Source organism: Rana temporaria, chromosome 7, assembly GCF_905171775.1.
Source record: "Rana temporaria chromosome 7, aRanTem1.1, whole genome shotgun sequence".
Classification (NCBI taxonomy): Eukaryota; Metazoa; Chordata; class Amphibia; order Anura; family Ranidae; genus Rana; species Rana temporaria.
The window spans coordinates 57,631,246-57,651,112 of NC_053495.1; the positions used below are offsets into that span (position 1 = coordinate 57,631,246).

A 19,867-nucleotide genomic window follows, 5' to 3' on the forward strand; every position below is an offset into this window, starting at 1 on the left:
TCTGATTTCATAGGTCATGTGGCGCGTAGTGAAGTCATGTGATTGGTCCAGGGGGCGTGTCCTGCCTGCAGATCTGTACAGATGTTGAGTTGGCAGTTTGGCTGCATATAGTTGTGTGCGGGAGGCGGGGTTTCCAGACTGCGGTGAGTATCTATATGTGTATATAGGTAGGTGTGTGTGTACTGTCTTCTCTCATTATACATATGGGCGGCCATAGCATGGACTGGCTGTGTGGACGATAAACAGACCTTCCCACTGAGCTTCCCCAGTGTGCAATGTTATGAAAGGGCATGCTGGGTATTGTGCTTCCTCAGCATCTGCTGAACCATTTCCCTCCTGGCCTACCTCAGTATTCCTCCTCACAGACCTGTTTCCACCAAACACTGCCTGCTGTATTGGGCCGCTTCACACCGGGACGTGCGCTCCCTTGCCGACAAACACACAGAAACTCAGAAAAAAGAGTGCAAGCTTTACCTTTGCACATCGCACCAAACTGCAAGGTTAGGTGCATGCGGTACCCTGCGGTTTGGTGGCTGCAAGGGTTTTATGTTTGCAAGATGCGGTTTGGGTGGCATTAACAATTAATGGCATCTGAACGCACTTTGCAAGGGCAGCATGTTCACATGCAGTGCGGCAAACACGCATAAAATGCCCACGCTGGCCCAAAACATTGTGCTTCCTGGGTCCAAGTATAAAGTGCTGCCCCCACCCTTCACAAAATGTACCCACATCCAGTAGTTTATATCATAATTAAAACTAAAATTACATTTTAAACACTGCGATCGGAATGCAGGGATCAGGAGAGCATTGCACTCAGAATGCAGGGATCAGGAGAGCATTGCACTCAGAATGCAGGGATCAGGAGAGCATTGCACTCAGAATGCAGGGATCAGGAGAGCATTGCACTAAGAATGCAGGGATCAGGAGAGCATTGCACTCAGAATGCAGGGATCAGGAGAGCATTGCACTCAGAATGCAGGGATCAGGAGAGCATTGCACTCAGAATGCAGGGATCAGGAGAGCATTGCACTCAGAATGCAGGGATCAGGAGAGCATTGCACTCAGAATGCAGGGATCAGGAGAGCATTGCCTCAGAATGCAGGGATCAGAAGAGCATTGCACTCAGAATGCAGGGATCAGGAGAGCATTGCACTCAGAATGCAGGGATCAGGAGAGCATTGCACTAAGAATGCAGGGATCAGGAGAGCATTGCCTCAGAATGCAGGGATCAGGAGAGCATTGCACTCAGAATGCAGGGATCAGGAGAGCATTGCACTCAGAATGCAGGGATCAGGAGAGCATTGCACTCAGAATGCAGGGATCAGGAGAGCATTGCACTCAGAATGGAGGGATCAGGAGAGCATTGCACTCAGAATGGAGGGATCAGGAGAGCATTGCACTCAGAATGCAGGGATCAGGAGAGCATTGCGCTAAGAATGCAGGGATCAGGAGAGCATTGCGCTAAGAATGCAGGGATCAGGAGAGCATTGCGCTAAGAATGCAGGGATCAGGAGAGCATTGCACTCAGAATGCAGGGATCAGGAGAGCATTGCACTCAGAATGGAGGGATCAGGAGAGCATTGCACTAAGAATGCAGGGATCAGGAGAGCATTGCGCTAAGAATGCAGGGATCAGGAGAGCATTGCGCTAAGAATGCAGGGATCAGGAGAGCATTGCGCTAAGAATGCAGGGATCAGGAGAACATTGCGCTAAGAATGCAGGGATCAGGAGAGCATTGCGCTCGGCATGCAGGGATCTGGAGTGCATTGCGCTCGGCATGCAAGGATCTGGAGTCCATTGCACTCGGCATGCAGGGATCTGGAGTCCATTGCACTCGGCATGCAGGGATCTGGAGTCCATTGCACTCGGCATGCAGGGATTGGGGGGTGGGTGCGGCAGAGTACACCGCTATGGGGGTGGCCTTGCCCATAAGAGTGTCCTCTGCCCCTTCACATCACCCCCCCCCACACACACACACACACTAGTGTCCTTTGCCCCCCCTTTCCCCTATAGCAGTGACCTCTTGCACCTCCCTTTCCCTCCCATAGTATCCAACCTCGCAGCCAAGAGCAGAAGGTAGCACAGTTCTGGACAGAGGCCAGAAGCGGGAGCCAGCAGAGAGACTTTCCATATTAGCAACCTGGGGATTGGCTGCGTAGGACCGCCACGGGTCCTGGCAACCAGTCACCTGCGGTTTAACTTCAAAAGTTATTTGGGCATCTCCTCCTGCCCCCCGTCCTGAGCTAAGCTGCCTCCTGCTCTCGGCTGTTCATTAATGACAGCGGTGGAGGAGGCTGGCGGAGGGGAAGAGTGGGAGAGAGCTGAACAAGGCGCGGCTAAAGAGGTTGGAGTTACTGCGACCTTATGGCGGACACTTTTGACACATTTTTGGGACCATTGGCATTTTTATAGCGATCAGTGCTATAAAAATGCATTGATTACTATAAAAATGCCACTGGCAGGGAAGGGGTTAACACTAGGGGGCGAGGAAGGGGTTCCCTAGGTGTGTTCTAACTAAAGGGGGGTGGGACTAACTTGTATTGTATGAACAGCGAACAGTCATTTCTCCCCCTGACAAGACCGGCAGCTGTGTTTTTTTACACACACAGCTCCCGGTTCTCGCTCTGTAACGAGCACTCGCGGGTGATCGCGACCACCGGGCACGCACGTCGGGTCCAGGGGCTGAAGTGGTTAAAGGAGGTACGTAAATGGCCTACACCTATAGCAAGGGCATTATTTAATTTTGCTCAAAGCTGTACAGTCTGTTTTTATCTACAGGCACCCCTTATCTGCATAAGCCAACCCTTTAAGGGGCCATTCATAGTAGAACGTGGTGTGGCGCAATTTCAGGGCCGGCCCTACCATTGGACCCAGGCAGCACTTTGAGAGGGGCAGCAAATTGACGCTCAAGAAGTGGGGGTCGGCAACCCATTGATCTCGGTCCACCTGTCGACCTCGCACAGGTGACAGGTAGACCGAGTTCCTGCGCTGCCGACCCTCGCCTTCTAGCTTTCAGTCCTTCTTTCCCCTATTGGCTGAAACGCGAGATGACGTATAGCTACGTGATCTCGCGCAGCAGAGCCGACCTGCCGCCATATAACTGCGGCAGCTGGTCGGCAAGTAGTTAAAGTGTTACTAATCCCACAACAGTAAATTCAGTCTGTATATGCAGTAAAGCATGCTTGTTATACTCACTGTAGAATCTAGAAGGGGTTAATCCTCTGCTTTGTGTAAAAAAGCTGTTTGATCCTGTTTTCTCTGATCCTCCCCTTCCTCTGCGGTCCCCTAACCATCTCCTGATAGAACAGACCCTGGGGGCACTCTGCACATGCTCTGTTTGGTGTGTATTGCTAGAGAGTTTTTCTTTTTAGAAGGGTGCATGTACCTTTACAACCCCTTTAATTTCCATGTTCTGTGGGAGACCAGATATAGTGAATGCAGGGTCCCGGGTTTAGTAACACTTTAAGCCTGCCTGAAGAACTCCCAGAGATGGCATCATCCCATTCTGCCTTATTTCTAGGACATTGCTAAAATACTCTCTCCTTTTTAATCCTACAAGCCCTTGGCAAAAAGGAGCATGTGAACACCACCTTTGTACCTTGGGGTGTGTCTATTCGCCCCCTCCTGAACAGGAAGGACCCTTCCCCGTCTCCTGTGATGGTGGGGGTGAGCAACAGCGGCTGGGAGTGTCTCCGCAACAAAGTAGGATGGGATGATGCCATCTCTGGGTGTTTTTTGTTTTTTTTTTATTTTTTTTTAGCAAGGGAGGTACATAAATGACTTACACCTATAGCAAGGGCACTATACAAATTTAGTCATTCTGAAAACTTTTGGCCAAGTCTGTATTGTCCCCGTACATATATTGTCTATGATAACCTATTTTTTCTAGCCCTAAGGTATGCAATAAATGTATTTTAATTGTGTATGTAGTGATTTGGTTGTTGTTTTTTGTTTTTGATAGAGAGCAGTGTAAAAAGTGCAGTTATCCATTGTTTAGAACAGGGGTCCCAAACCTTTTAGACACTGGGGATCAGCTACGTGAAATATAATTATGCCAAGGCCCCTGGCGGGCGAGCGATTTTTCGTGGGCGATTTGTTGAGGCAATGCCTAGTGTTTGCGCTTCAATCATCACAGCACCATGGTTGATATGGTGTCAGGATGATTCAAGAGCATAATTTCCATTATTACATTGTAATAAAAAAAAACGAGTTCAACTCACCATAATGCAGAATCACTGGGAACCCTGAGTGTGTCGCTTGTCGCCTTCACCTGCTACCAAATTCAGCTTGCCACCTTCACTTGCCAACAGATGCAGCTTGTCACTTGCCACCGCCACCTACCAACAGATGCAGCTTGTCACTTGCCACCGCCACCTGCCAACAGATGCAGCTTGCCACCGTTGCCTACCAACAGATGCAACTTGTCACTTGCCACCGTTGCCTACCAACAGATGCAACTTGGCAGGCGATGGTGGCAAGGGACAACAGATGCAGATTGTCACTTGTCACCATCACCTGCCAACAGATGCAGCTTGTCACTTGTCAGATCTGACTTGTTGTTCACGGCTGGCTGTGAGGACTGGACGGTGGTGATGTGGGGCGGGCGCTGAGAGATGATGTCATCTCTGTGCTCGCATGCAGCACCTCAGACATTGTTGTGTTCACGGCCGGCTGTGAGGACTGGACGGTGGTGATGTGGGACGGGCGCTGAGAGATGATGTCATCTCTGTGCTTGCTCGCATGCAGCACCCCAGACATTGTTGTGTTCACAGCCGGCTGTGAGGACTGGACGGTGGTAATGTGGGACGGGCACTGAGAGATGATGTCATCTCTGTGCTCGCATGCAGCACCTCAGACATTGTTGTGTTCACGGCCGGTTGTGAGGGCGGAACAGCTGTGATGTGGGGCAGACGGCGAGAGGTGATGTCATCTCTCTGCTCACCTGCCGCCTCCAAACCTCTGAAAGTGAAGCCTTGGCGGCGGCCCGGTTGAAAACAGGCTACGGCCCCGGCAGTGGGCCGTGGGGTTGGGGACCCCTGGTTTAGAAGATATATTCCTTTGGACTGACTTTATTAATGTGGAACTATACCTGTCGATTACAGTTTCCCAAAGTGGTTACATTTTAAGGCATGCCGTGAATAATAATTGTCACATATGGTTTTGTGCTCCACCACATTGTCTAGCCATCAAATGGCCGGTGTCATAACTAATCACAGGGGCTAAGATGGCAGCTTCCTTGAATGCAAAGTAGAGGCGAATATCGTTGCACTTTAAACTGCTGAATGCTAAGATTTGATTAGTTTCAATAGGTAACTGTATTCTTGCTTTCCTAAGCCTAGTACACACAATTAAAAAATCAAAACGATTCTTCGCCTTTTTCTGTGTCCCCATCCTGTGTTAAAAATGAGAATGCCTAAAATGGTAAGAAAACTATTGAACATCAGAAGACAGCTTCCCACGTTCTTGGCTACAGTCTGTTTAGTCTATGGGTGTACTTTGTTTCCGAACATGTGCAGACTCGCTCATTCGATTTTTATACAAACATTTTTCATTGATGTACTGTACTAACAAACAGAAAATTTAACAATTGTTCCTAATATGGATTTTTCATCTGATTCTCTAATAGTGAAAATTTTGTGAGTTTGCCTCAAGATTAAAAGTAGGCGAAAATTGAAGGTACCATCATCCAAAACTAGTTATATGCAAAGTAGGGACAGTTGCTGAAGCTGTTTTGCTACATCCCCAAGGGGAAAACTGACCATCTCGGTACCAATGAATAAAAGTAGAATCAAAATAAAATTAGTTATCTATTACATATAAAAACACATATGATTACAAAAGATCGATACACTATACAGGTACTTGTAGACTTCCAAGTGGATTATTGATTACATAAGTTGCCCACAGATTTATACAATCAGTTTCACGATCAGGGGACCGCTTCTTCAGGAGGATAAATCTATAAAATAAGTAATGTACCGTAAATACTCGAGTATAAGCCGAGTTTTTCAGCACATTTTTATGTGCTGAAAATGCCCTCCTCGGCTTATACTCGAGTCACCTTTTTGCGCCTGATCTCCCGGACTTTGGGGACCCGGTACCAGGCACACATGTAGTCCCACTCTTCCTCTACAAGTGTGCAAAGTTTGTTGTCTTGGGGACCTATGGCCGGGAAGCACCTATTTATTTATTTTTTATTTTTTTTCAAAGTCGGGCACCCCTTCCATAGACTCCCATGTTAAATGGTAATTTCTCCGGTAAATTTGGGAACCTGGTACCGGCCGGCCGTAGGTCCCCTGAACCCGAAACTTGGCACACATATAGCCCCAGTTCTCCTCTACAAGTGTGTAAAGTTTGCTGTCTGGGGGACCTACGGCCGGGAAGTACCAATTTTTTTTCAAAGCCAGGCACCCCTTCTATATACTCCCATGTTAAACGTAAGTCTAGTCATGGGCACAGTGAGGCGTGGGCACAGTGAGGCATGGACACAGTGACGCATGCAGATAGACAAAGTGAGGCATGCAGATTGACACCCTAGGCTTATACTCGAGTCAATACGTTTTCCCATTTTTTTGTGGTAAATGATGTGCCTCGGCTTATACTCGAGTACAGTATATGAAATTCTACACAACAATGCTAAAGATTACATTCATATTAAACATCAGAAATCAGGTATATGATATAAGGAGTACAGCAAACACCAAGCAAAGCTGCTTACCAGTGAATCCACGGCCAAAGGCACACTTCAGTCACCACAGGATAATCGTGTTTACTAGGCTTTACATGATTTTTAGATAAAATCACTTTCAGGTGCTCTCCTCGCAGCACATACTCAATGAATACAAATGTTAAAATTGTTATATTGATACAATGATCTTTTTTTTTTTTGTTTTCTCCTGTTTTGCAGACTTAGGTGCACAAAAAAGAATTATTTTGAAAATGAGTTGCCGTAAAGGTAAGCATCTATTTAAAATTTGCCGCACTATACTACCGAGTTCTTTTCAGGTGTTTGTATTTCTTTAAAATTAGTTTGAGTCAACAAAAAATTATTCTAAAGCTTTTTTTTTTTTTTTCTAATCCCACTACACAACTACCTGTGTATGGCCACCATAAGAATTGTTTATTTATTAAATTAAATAAAGTTGCGCTGGATATTAAAAAGAAAAAAAGCAAAGCAAACATACTGCAAAAAAAGGAGTCCACAACGTGATAAAATAACCCAATAATCCCACGGTACACTGACAATCAACAGAATGGTGTGTGATCTTGAGTAAAAAGCCTTCTCCTCATAAAATGGCCACTTACCAGCTCCTTATGACCTCCTATTACGGAAGGTCCTTCCCACTTGTGGCTTATAAACCCAGCAAAGGCCTTCGTTCATCCAGGGGGATCAAGCTGAAGAAAACCCGCCACTCAAGGGAGAACCTGATCACATATAGACCCCAAAAAAGATAAATCTTCTATAGTGTAAAATTCTTAACATTTTAAATGGTTTATAAAATGCTGTATAAAAACACACATAAATAAGCCGGCCGGCTCGATACAGCAGCCCATCCTTCCAGGACTTGCTCAAACGCGGTGACGTCAGCATGTCACTTCTCCTATTATTTTTGTATTCAGTTTTAAAGCATATATACAACAGCAGGCCACATGGTGTGGCAAACAACCACCGGCTATAACACAGTTACCGTTGAACAGATGCAAACAAAGAGGAAAAATATTAGCAGCAAAAAAAAAAACCCACAGTCAAAACTAAAATTAAATTCCCCCCAAACCAATAGAACTTTTTCCTAGACATATACAGTCAATGCTGAACCCCCAAACTGGAGGTAGGCACCTGATGACACAGCACCTGAGCTTTCTGGCACCCTGGGCCGTGATACCGGATAAAGTCTAAAATATAAAGACTAGATATGAATCAATAGTAGAGCTTCTTAGTAAAATCTATGAGACTTTTTAGATGTTTGTGCCTTTGCTAATCTGAAGTTTGTACAGATCAGTTTTTGACAACTGCTTATCTCTATTTTCTTTCAGTGAACATAGTAATCATTTTGCTGGCGGCAGTGGTGTTCCTACTGATCTTACACCACAATCTGCTGGGTCTGAGCGACATACTCATGCGGCAAAGTTCAGGTGATTAGTGAACACATTTAACCACAGCAGCATATATGCTTTCCATACAAAAGACAGACAAAATAACAAACAATGTGTATGTGTGGCCAACTTCTTTTCACCGCTCTCCCCTATGGGGGGATCGGATGAACACGGACCGTCTGTCCGTGTTCATCCGATCCGCCAGACGGATGGAAAAGTAGGTTTTTCCTCCGTCACACTTTGGCGGATCGGAGCGGGTCGGATGTCAGCGGCCATGTCAGAGGAGCACGGAGCGCCCGTTCAGGTCCGCCAAAAAAACTGGCAAGCGGACCTGAACGGGCCGCCCGTGTGAAAGAGCCCTAAGGCGGGGGTCACACCTCCGATGGATGCAGCAGGGGTCCGGTGCGTCCCTGTTCTCCATTTCAGGGCTGAATTTTTGCCTGAATTCAGCCCTATTTTGCAAAAAATGGGCAAAAATGTCACCCTCTAGATGTGCAAAGCTGGTAGAGACATCCCCAAAAAGACTTGTAGCTGTATTTGCAGCGAAAGGGGGTTCTACGAAGTATTGACTCGGGGGGGGGGGGCTGAATACAAATGCACGCAACACTTTTCACATATTTAATTGTAAAACATTTTAAAAAACCATTTATAATTTTCCTTCCACTTCACAATTATGTGCCACTTTGTGTTGGTCTTTCACATAAAATCTCAATAAAATACATTTACGTTTTTAGTTGTAACATGACAAAATGTGTAAAAAATTCCAAAGGGTATGAATACTTTTTCGAGGCACTGTAATGATGGTGTAACATGGCGTCTGTTTCTTTGGGGGGGGGGGTGGAGACGATGCAGATTAAATGATGTTGCAAGCATTTGTATAGTATAACAGCTTCCCTCTTTCACCAGTCCTTCAGTGTGAAAATCGCAAAACTGAGACCTTCGGGTCAATTACTTGAGCTCTTGCATGAGGAATTTTATTATCTTCTAATCGCTCGAATACTTGCATGTCCTGGCCTCTAACTAACAATTTTACTTTTTCCATCAGCTCATCCCCCACAGTTATTGCCTTATGTACAATTTGCCCCACTCTATTAGATTGTAAGCTTTTATGAGCAGGGCCCTCTTGTATTTTATTGTTTTGTAACAGTACTGTCTCCCTTTCTTTTGTAAAGCGCTAATGTTTGGCGATACACAAATCCTGTATAATAATAATTCTAAAAAACAGACGTTAAGGGCTCTTTCACACGTCCGTTCCGTTCGTCCGTTTTTTGGACGTCCGTTAACGGACCGCATTGCTTCCCTATGGGCTAGCGTCCGTTAGCGGATGAGCATCCGCTAACGTCCGTTAGCATCCGTCTGCGTTCAGTTCCGTTTTTTTGGACGGAAGAAAACCCTATTTTTCTTCCGTCTAAAAAACGGAACGGATGAAAAACGGACGTTAACGGATGATCCGTTTATCATCTGTTCCGCTAACATCCGTTTTTCCATGTAAAAAGCCCCCCAAAAAAAAAAAAAAAAAAACTGATGCAAAAACTGATGCAAAAACTGATGAAAAACTGATGGAAAACTGATGGAAAAACGGATCAACTGATGAAAAAAAAACTGATCTGAAAAACTGAACGGACGTGTGAAAGAGCCCTAATACAGATCAATATTTTTTTTGTAAATATTTTAATTTAAACACAAACGCGGAACAATAAAGTGGGGCACGTTTATCAAGCAAATTGGCAACACAGTCGCAAACCAGGCTGCGTCTTCTTCAGCAACGTTTCTGTAACAGATTTCTAGGCCTGTGCATCTGTATTACTGGGAAGTGCCACAGTGAAACAGATTTATTACTGAAGAAAAGACAGATTTCCACTCTAAACAGACATATAATTAGGAAGAGATCAGGGTCAGGTTTGAGTCAGTCACAAGTGTGACTGTAGAGGAGCAAATTATGACTCGGCTTATGACTCCCTTGTAATAAATCTATTGCAGGATGCATCTCACTGTTCCTGTTTAGCATTGCTTTGTCTTGTGATAGGATTGATGATTCTCGCCTAGTGTGTTTTATGCTTGTTTTGCTCTGGGTGTCATTCAACCCTGAGGAACTGATGCTGGGGCATGGATGAGAACTCGGAGGGAGCTGAAACATGGGGAAGGTGAGCACTGCTTTGCCCCTTCCCCCTTTTTTTTAATGCTGGAAGAGGGTGTCAATAAAATCTAAAATTGAGCTTTATAACCAAATGATTGCTATCAAAGTAAGGTGACAGGTACCCCGTTTCTCTGAAAATAAGCCCTACCCCTAAAATAAGACCTAGCATAAGTTTCTGGGATGGCTGCAGTATAAGCCCTGCCCTGAAAATAAGCCCTAGTTAAAGTCCTTGTAAAATCATGTAATCCATTCTGTAAAAAGATTATATAATGTGCAGTGTGTCTCCGTAACTTTATATTGTGGAAAATACATTATTTACAGGGCCGCTGGGCGCTCACGTGACCCTCCAGAGATTTTCTTTCCTCCCGGCTGATGTCATCAGCCCCTTCCTCTGCAGTGCTTGGAGCAGGCCTGACGTCAACGGGGATCTCGGCCCCTCCCTCTGCTGTATTCGGAGTGGGGAAGAAGCGCTACGGCGGGTCACGTGAGCACCCAGCAGCGCTGTAAATACAGTATTTTCCACAATAGTTACACAAGGAGACACATTGCACATTATATAATCTTTTTACAGAACTGATTACATGATTTTACAAGGTCTATGATGAAGGTTTATTTTTGGGATTACAGAATTTTACAATGCTGACTCCTGAGCTGACAGGGGGAGCAACTTTTTTGTACATACCGTAAATAAGACATTCCCTGAAAATAAGCCCTAGTGTGTTTTTTTTTTTTTTTTTTTTGTAGCCAAAATTAATATAAGACCCTGTCTTATTTTCGGGGAAACGCGGTAGAAGGCTCATTATACATTTAAACCTCAGCAAACAGTCTTGGCCAGTAAACTCTATAATAAAGGCTGGATTTTTTATTTTTTTATTTTTTTGGCAACAGGCTGTTCCACTAAGTTTTACAGAAGTTTTCTGATGTGGTAATTGCAAAATATTGGATTGTTTAGCTGTCATGTTGTACTTGAATGCCTGAACTTTATAAGCTTGTAATACCTATGGTTAAAGACGTTGGAATGCTTAACATTTAATATTAACAAATTCTTTGTTACTGTCCTTGGTCTAACATGATTACAAAATACCGAATGGAATTCTGTTTTATAGATTCTGGTCCTGTGGGATTTCAGCGTATTGATTTCTTACCAGAAGCTCCTGAAAGTGTATCTGAAGAAAGGAGTGCCGTGGACATTCCTGTGTTCATCACCGCTGTAGAAAGTAGACTTGGAGGAGTCATCGCTACAATAAATAGTGTTTTCAGTAATACAAAGTCAACAGTCGCATTCTACATTGTTACAATGAATGATACCAAGGAGCATTTAAGGTATTCGACTTTGTCAAGTGACATGAGACCAGCGATTAAATTGTGTTGTGCAGTGGCGGCTAGTGACGTTTTAGGATGGGGGGGGTGCCAGACTCCGCCTTCCTTTTTGACCCCTCCCACTTCTCATAAGCCCTACCACTTATATAATCCACCTACTCCATCCCCTGTATTCCACTAGCTTCTACCCATGGTGTCAGGTGTATTTAGCGAGATAAAAAATCAATGTAATGAAAAATTAAGAAATTTCTACATTGCTTTAAGCAGCTTTACAATACCATGATCTAACATCATATGTGACAGAATCAAAGACTGCAAATAAAAATGTCACTATAAAACATATCGAACTCAAATTAAAGAAGAATTTTTAAATATTTTAAAATTCACATTTAATTTAAAGTAATTACAATTTAAATTTAAATCCAATTGGTTAGGAAACAAGTGAGGTTTCATAATACAAACAGCAATGTGCAAAATACTGGAGCTCATAGCAACTAATCAATAAGCGCCTTTCATTCTTCTGGTATAAATTATGCATTACATATTATAGGTGCTCCTTTAAATGCCCATATATTCATTGGTAACAGTAATGAATGGCGGTGGTTGGTACATGTAGAAGAGGAGTGCAGGGTGTGTGGTGGTGGGTGGTACATGTAGGAGAGGATTGCAGGGTGTATGGCGGGGTTGGTACATGTAGGACTCGACTACGCAAATGCCCTCTATCTAGGACTCCCCAAATACCAAATCACTCGTCTGCAAGTCGTTCAAAATACGGCCGCTCGACTAGTGACTGGGAAAAAACCATGGGAATCAATCTCACCTTCACTGAGATCCCTTCATTGGTTGCCAGTAAAAGACAGAATCACTTTCAAGGCACTCTGTCTAATACATAAGTGTATTCAAGGCAACGCCCCCCAATATCTATGCGAAAAAATAAAAGCCCATAACCCCAATCGCATTCTGCGATCCACCAATCAAAACCTCCTCCAGATACCCAAGGCCAGATACAAGTCCAAAGGAGATCGAAGATTTGCAGTCCAGGGACCTCGCCTGTGGAATGCACTACCAACCACCATCCGACTGGAGTCGGACCACTTGGCCTTCAGGAGAAAGATTAAAACCCATCTCTTCTGAGGTCAAGGGGTTCCTTACCCATGAAATGGATACAGCGCCCAGAGGCGATTCAGTTTGCATGTGTTGCGCTTTACAAGTCTCTCTCTCTCTCTCTAGGAGAGGAGTGCAGGGTGTGTGGTGGTGGATGGTACATTTAGGAGAGGAGAGCAGTACTACCTCCTGAACCACTGTTATACCACCTTGGTGGATCACTTTTAAGAGGGAGTATATCAGGTCTGGAAAAGCTCTAAAAGAAAAAATTCTCAAGCTCATTCCTTACCGAAATTGACAGGAGGTCTCAACAGAGCAGTGTACAGGAGGTCAGCAGGGCACATTATATAGGGCACAAGATAAAAGGCATCTGCTGAACAGTGTAGAGTAAATTGTGCAACGATTGAAATGTAGCTGTGCTTGTGTTGGGGGAGAGAGCAGATAATATATAGGCTAAACAGTTGAAGTGCTGGTATCGGCAGAAGAGATAGAATGGTCTGATAAGAGGTGGAGTACAGGAGTGAAGGACTGCAGGGAGACTAACCCAGTACAATCAGTGGGACTGAGAAGATCGGAACATCGGAGCAGCTTTGCAGAGACAGAGGGGAGATATGACAGGCAGACCGAGTGGAGAAGAATCTAGAGGGAGAGGGGTGAACACAACAAATGGAGTCAGAGACTGAGCACAGCAGAGCCACGCTGTGAGAGAAAGACATAAGGAATGAAATCTCTCCTAGCTGGAGAGAGAGAGAGAACCTCCGATCCCCACACTCACCTTCAGGCTCTTGTTTACTGGCAGCACTGTCAGCTCCTTGCCCATCCGCCCCATCATTGATCCGCTCCCTGTCTCCACACTCCACTCCGTCATAGCTGATGTCACTTCCGGTTATCTCTGACACAGGGGGAAACCGGAAGTGATGTCCTAACTAGGATACATAGCGCCCGGCCGGATGTTGTCCGGTGCAATTAACTACGCCGCAAAGCAGGTTTAAAGCCTGCAAATGAAGCTCCTTGTCTGCAATCTTGTGATTGCATTGACGTGGCGCTTCCCATAGGTTACTGTGTCCGGCGCCCATGCACCCCCTATGGACGGGTTGCCACTGGACTCTTGTGAACATATTATTGCGAATTTTGTGATTATGCTAAAGTGTAGGAAAGGGTCCATAAGATTCTAATGGACCTCCAGTAAATCACTCCCTGTGCCAGCTGCTCAAAAATGGCAGCCTTTAAAACTAAGCTGATACAAAAAGGGCCATTGATAAATATGTTATGACTGTGTGCCAGCTAGAACAGATAGTATTGAGCACTGCAGCAGCCAGTTCAGACATGAAGCGAATGTCAAAAGATTTTCTTTATAGCCAGCCAACTGCTTTCTGCAACTTTATGAATTAAACTTCAGTAAATGTTTTTAATTTCTGTTTGTCTAGAGTACTATTAGACTGATTTTTTAAGGTTAAAAAATAATTTCAGGTTCAGACAATAATCAAACTATATTTGTACAATCGTGCTCTAAATATGTAATAACATTTTGTGCAAATGTTTTCTACCTGCTCAGATCTGCCTAAAAATTATAACCTTACCATTCCTTATGCTACCCGAAAGTTTGGCTTAAAGCTGATCTCCAGGATTCCTGTTAATTCAAATAGTTTGTTTGGGCCAAGCTAGTCCTAAGGAACTATTTCCTTAATTAAGTGCTATGTGAACTGTATGTAGCTACATACAGTACACAGTGCTGAATTCCAGCTGTGAGACAGACTTCCCGTCTACTACCTGGAACAAAACCGGGTTGGGCTGAGCAGTACTCAGCCATTCATAGGCAGTTTTGTATTCTGTGAGTTAATACAAAGCTTCCTCTGATTGGCTGAGGTGGAGAGGCAGGCTGATGTCCTCACGATCTCTGACTCGGCCAAACAGAGGAAACTATGTATTCATTCACAGAACACAAAGCTGACAATGAATCTTCGTGGCGCTCAGACCGACGACTGTTTTTTTTTTTTTTCCCCCCGGTCTGAGATGGGAAGTCTGTCTCACAGCTGGAAGCCAGCACTGTTTACTGTTAGGTAGCTGAAGCTACATACAGTTTGTACAGCACTTGGAGCCAATGAAGCCCTTTAACACTGGGGCGGCGGGGGCGGTAGCGGTAAAGTTTCAGTGGCTATTTGGGGGGGAGTGGGGCACTATTAACTCCCTTTGCAGGTGCTTCGGCATTGCTGCCCATACATTCCAATCAGCAGGGGCGGTGTATACACCACTTGCAAACCACCCCAAAGATGCTTCTCGCAGGACCCTTTCTAACGTCCTGCAAGCAAACCACCACCTCCGTTCATAGAAGCTGTGCTATCAGTTCCCCCGATGAAAAGTAAATGGAGGACCTTTCATTTATCCACGCATCCTCTGTTCATAGACCAATTGTCAGTGCAGGAGCAGATGGTACAGCTTCTATGAATGGAGCAGGAAGGGGGGTGAAAAGAGTAGGCATAGTAATCACTTTTGATGGGTGCCCGTGACAGGTAGAGCAGCTTGCACTAAACCCTGCAGCACTCAAAGATCACTGATTCAGGGGTATCCAGGGGACCGAGGAATGAAGATTTCAAGGAACAGAGCAGCTCCCAGCACATGGGATACTCGTCATTCTCTAGTGCTTATATATATATATATATATATATATATATATATATATATATATATATATATATAATTTTTTTTTTTTTTTTTTTTAACTAAACTTTGATTTTGGGTCCTCCATATGCAAATCATCTCTCACAGCAAACTAGACATCCAGAATAATTCATTGTTGGTGTATCAGTCATGGCTTCTGGATGAGAAGGTAACAAGGGAATTTCAGTATGCAAGTACAGTAATCTCACCACTTGTATAAATTAAAGATACCAGTGGGTCATCCTACTTGCATAAACCCAGAATTAAAATACCAGCTTTTAGTGAACTGATGCTTTTCTTGATTCTAAAGCTTGTTTTAATATTTTTCACAGGACATGGCTTGGTGACCCTAAACTTAAAAATGTCAAATATAACATTTTAGAATTCGATCCCAAGGTGCTTGATGGGAAAGTTCGAGCCGAGGCTAGTGATAAACCTGTAAGTATATTATGTAATATTATGTAATTCATTTCTTATAGGGTAAAAATGCTTTGCAAAGTTAGTAATACATTTTATTTGTCTTCTTTCTGTTTTTGGTTTTTTTTTTAGCTAACATTTGCTAGATATTACCTCCCTGATTTGCTCCCTGGAGTAGAGAAGATAATATATCTTGATGATGATACCATTGTACAAGGTATTCCACCTCATTTTACTACATTTTTATAGTATGACATTTTTTATACATTTTGGCCCCTTCGTTGCTTTCACCTGCTGCTATGCCCTGCACTATTACCTGTCAAGATGTTTAAAAGGAGGAGTTTAATGACATGGTCACACCTTTTTATTAGTGCCGGCTGCGCACAAGGATTCTTGCAGTGGCAGCAGAACACGATGGAGAACTAAAGATGGCCATACACTAGAATCTGTTTTATACTTATCTTCCTTAATATCCACTGTTTTTGTTTTTAATCAGGCAGAACCTTGCACTACGTTGCACTGCTGAAATTGCACTGTGGGGCATATCCACATACCTGCGCGCAATAATACGACGGTCGCAGCGTATCTAAGATACACTACGCCGCCAAAACTTTTTTTTTTTTTCGAATCCTCAAAGAATTTGCGCCGTAAGTTACAGCGGCGTAGTGTATCTTTGGCGGCGAAATGGCACGTCATTCAAATCTCTGTGATGGGGGCGTGTTTTATGTAAATACGTCGTGACCCGACATAAACAAAGTTTTTTTTCAACTGTGCATGCGCCGTCCGTGGGGGTATCCCAGTGCGCATGCTCGAAATTAACCCGGAACCAGTCAATGCTTCTGACGGTGACGTCATTCTACGCAAATCCCTATTCGAACGACTTACGCAAACGACGTAAAAATTTCAAATTTCTACGCGGGAACGACGGCCATACTTAACATTGAGTACGCCTCATAACAGTAGCTTTAACTATACGCCGGAAAAAGCCGAACGCAAACGACGTAAAAAAATGCGCCGGACGTACGTTCGTGGATCGCCGTAACTAGCTAATTTGCATACTCGACGCGAAATTCGACGGAAACGCCACCTAGCGGCCGCCGAAAAATTGCAGCTTAGATCCGCGGGGGAAGAAGACGTACGCCTGTCGGATCTAGCCGAGATGCCGTCGTATCTTGTTTTAAAGATACAAAACAAAGATACGACGCGCAAAATTTGAAATTACGCGGCGTATCAAGAGATACGCCGGCATAATACTTTTGTGGATCTGCCCCTATGTAGTGTAGAGGATTGGTTGAATGGATAAAAATTGAATAGGTTGTTTAGGTAAATCATAACATGACATTGTTTTTTTTTTTTTATTCCTTGTCAAAGTATTTTTTTGAATGAACATGAGAATCAAGTACAAATCTTGTGTTATACATGTTGTAATAAGTTATCCAACTACATCAGATTTGAAAAAAAAAACTTCATGGTCCACTATATATTTACAGACAAGTAAGTTGTATAATCACAGCAGAAAAGAGAAAAGTTAATACATCAAGATATTCATGTCTATAGTGAGAAATACTACTTATCATATAGATTGTTTTACTTGGACCTGGAATATTGCAGTATAAGGCTCCATCCACACCTAGGCAGACAAATTCGCGGCGTTTTGTCGCCGCAAATCGCGGTACAAATAGCGGCGTTTTGTACCGCGATTTGCGGCGACAAAACGCCGGTATTGTCCGCCTAGATGTGCCCCAGATTGACCCCCTCTATGGAGATGCTTCCCATCTCCTAGCCGAACGCCAAAAGCCGCCTGAAAAAACGGACCGGGACCTTTTTTCAAGTGGCAGGCGTCTGGCATTCGGCGTGGAGATGTGAACCATCTCCATAGAGGGACATGTGTTTTCATCCCTCTGGCGGCAGCGGCGTAGCACTACAGGCGTTAAAACGCCTAGATGTGAATCGGGGCTTAGTATGCAAAGTAATACTTTATTACATATAGTTACATAGTTAGTCAGGTTGAAAAAAGACACAAGTCTATCCAGTTCAACCACAAAAAATAAAAAAACAAAATAAAAAACACAGTAAAATCCTATACACCCAACTCCATACCCACAGTTGATCCAGAGGAAGGCAAAAAACCCCAGCAGAGCATGATCCAATTTGCTACAGCAGGGGAAAAAATTCCTTCCTGATCCCCCGAGAGGCAATCGGATTTACCCTGGATCAACTTTACCTACAAATCTTAGTACTCAGTTATATTCTGTACATTTAGGAAAGAATCCTGTTTATATAAAATTAATTATAAAAATAAGAAAAGTAAAAAGACAAAAAAAGACACAAAAAAGATGGATAGGATAGGATAGAATAGTAGGAAAATAGAGAAGAAAGTGCAGAGGTCCACAGAGATGGTTCCAGTAAGTTGGCCTACAGCCTGAGGGTTTGAACAGTATTCACAATAATGAGTAGGGTAACACTCAAGATCTAGAAATTTGGTTTTGTAAGTCATTTATTACCGAGTGAATCTTTCAGCTACCATGGCATAAAAATTGAGTTGTCGCGGAATGATGGTAGGTGATAATTATTTTTTTGTAAATTCAAAGGAGATTGTACAGTTTGAAATATGAATACCCAGGTTTTAATTTTCCCAACATATATTTAAAGGGTAACTCCACTTTCGTGTCAGGTCAAGTCCGGTTGTAATTAAATGTTATTAAAAGTTACCTCCCCTTTTCCATCTGCAGCTCTGTCATTTTCCGAAAATGCGATGCAATATAGCAACGTGGAGTTGTTCTGTACACAGGATGTGTACAGAACGCCACCCCAGAAACATAATTTCCTGCTTGTGTGATTGGCTCACTGATTTTCCCACAAGTCTGAGATACAAGATGATTTTTGGGCATCCACTGCAAGAAAAAGTCATTTTTGGTGAGATACTCCCAATGGCAAATCTCATCTAATGGAATGCAGGCCCAGCAGCTTTGCTCGTTAGAGCCGTGCAGGTGCTGCAGCTGATTGATTATCATGAAATCACTCCCATTAGTTTCACGCCATCACTAGGGTTGCCACCTCATCCCTTTAAAACTGAACACATATTAATTACACAGGTTCTGTGTACTTGATCGAGGTGATAATTAACCCCACTTGGTGCCTTATCTGCATTAAATTAGCCTCAGAGCCTGTGTAATTCATATGTGTTCGGGTTTAAAGAGATGAGGTGGCAACCCTAGCCATCATACTACATAGTTATTTGTAAATGTGAAGGTGATTATACAATCAGATGGTAACATACAGTATGTGTCCGGCATTACTCCCATATAAAATAGTCCTCCTAATATGGTATTCTTCCTATGTACAGGGAGAAATGAGAACACATAAGGGGTGGCATGAAGTGGCCTGCCAATGGCACAAGGAACAAAACATTTCAGTGTTATTTCAATGCAACCAACTGTTTATGAATCTCCACATGTGGTGTATTGTCATGATGCAGGTGGAAAGCGGCTGTGTGTGAATGGGTTTGTTTGTCCTAAATTTCTCCTGTGTTAGTCGGTCTTTTTTCTAGTTTTGTTAAATCATTTATCACTAGGCATAATGGACTAATTATGAACATTTTACACGGACAGGTGATATTCTAGAACTTTACAAGACCCCAATTAAACTTGGACATGCAGCTGCATTTTCAGAGGATTGTGATTCTGTTACATCAAAATATCTTGTTAGAGGCGCTGGTAATCAGGTAATTCTATTTCCTTGTGTGGGACTCTGGTGCATGCAGCTTTTGATTGTGTCTTTTGAGCACTGCAATGGTTAAAAACAAATGTAAATAATGTGCAACCTTATTCTATTGTTCTATGGGCCCATATACACTGGCAGCAGTCCTTGGTTGAGAGGTGGTTGCGAGGTGTTATGTCGTGTCCTCAATGCCTTAATTGTATGTATCATAGTTGCAGGGAAATTGCAGCGTGGGCCCATTAACTTGTACAAGCACTGAACCTGACGGGGTCATTTTGTCACAGCTGCGGAGCATTGCACGCCACAGCATGTTTCCAATCCCCTCCAGCTGCTGTGTTAAAGTGTTACTAACCTCGGGACCCTGCATTCACTATATCTGGTCTCCCACCGTACACAGAACATGGAAATGCAAATATT

The 19,867-nt window shown here is 43.7% G+C and overlaps 1 protein-coding gene across 2 annotated transcripts in view; it reads left to right on the forward strand.

Moving 5' to 3' along the window:
• Positions 1 to 36: 36 nt before the first annotated feature.
• GLT8D1 (glycosyltransferase 8 domain containing 1) overlaps positions 37 to 19,867 on the forward strand; it is a 43,018-nt gene continuing 23,187 nt past the window's right edge. Inside the window, exons 1-7 of one of the 2 annotated variants that reach the window (XM_040359424.1) lie at positions 37 to 143; positions 6,908 to 6,955; positions 8,035 to 8,133; positions 11,338 to 11,554; positions 15,646 to 15,751; positions 15,863 to 15,947; positions 19,342 to 19,454. In XM_040359424.1, coding sequence (XP_040215358.1) covers positions 6,940 to 6,955; positions 8,035 to 8,133; positions 11,338 to 11,554; positions 15,646 to 15,751; positions 15,863 to 15,947; positions 19,342 to 19,454 — 636 coding nt within the window. In that variant the 5' untranslated portion in view covers positions 37 to 143; positions 6,908 to 6,939. Of the gene's footprint in view, positions 144 to 6,907; positions 6,956 to 8,034; positions 8,134 to 10,189; positions 10,239 to 11,337; positions 11,555 to 15,645; positions 15,752 to 15,862; positions 15,948 to 19,341; positions 19,455 to 19,867 lie in introns of those variants that run through there. The other variant, XM_040359425.1, reaches the window with a different exon arrangement.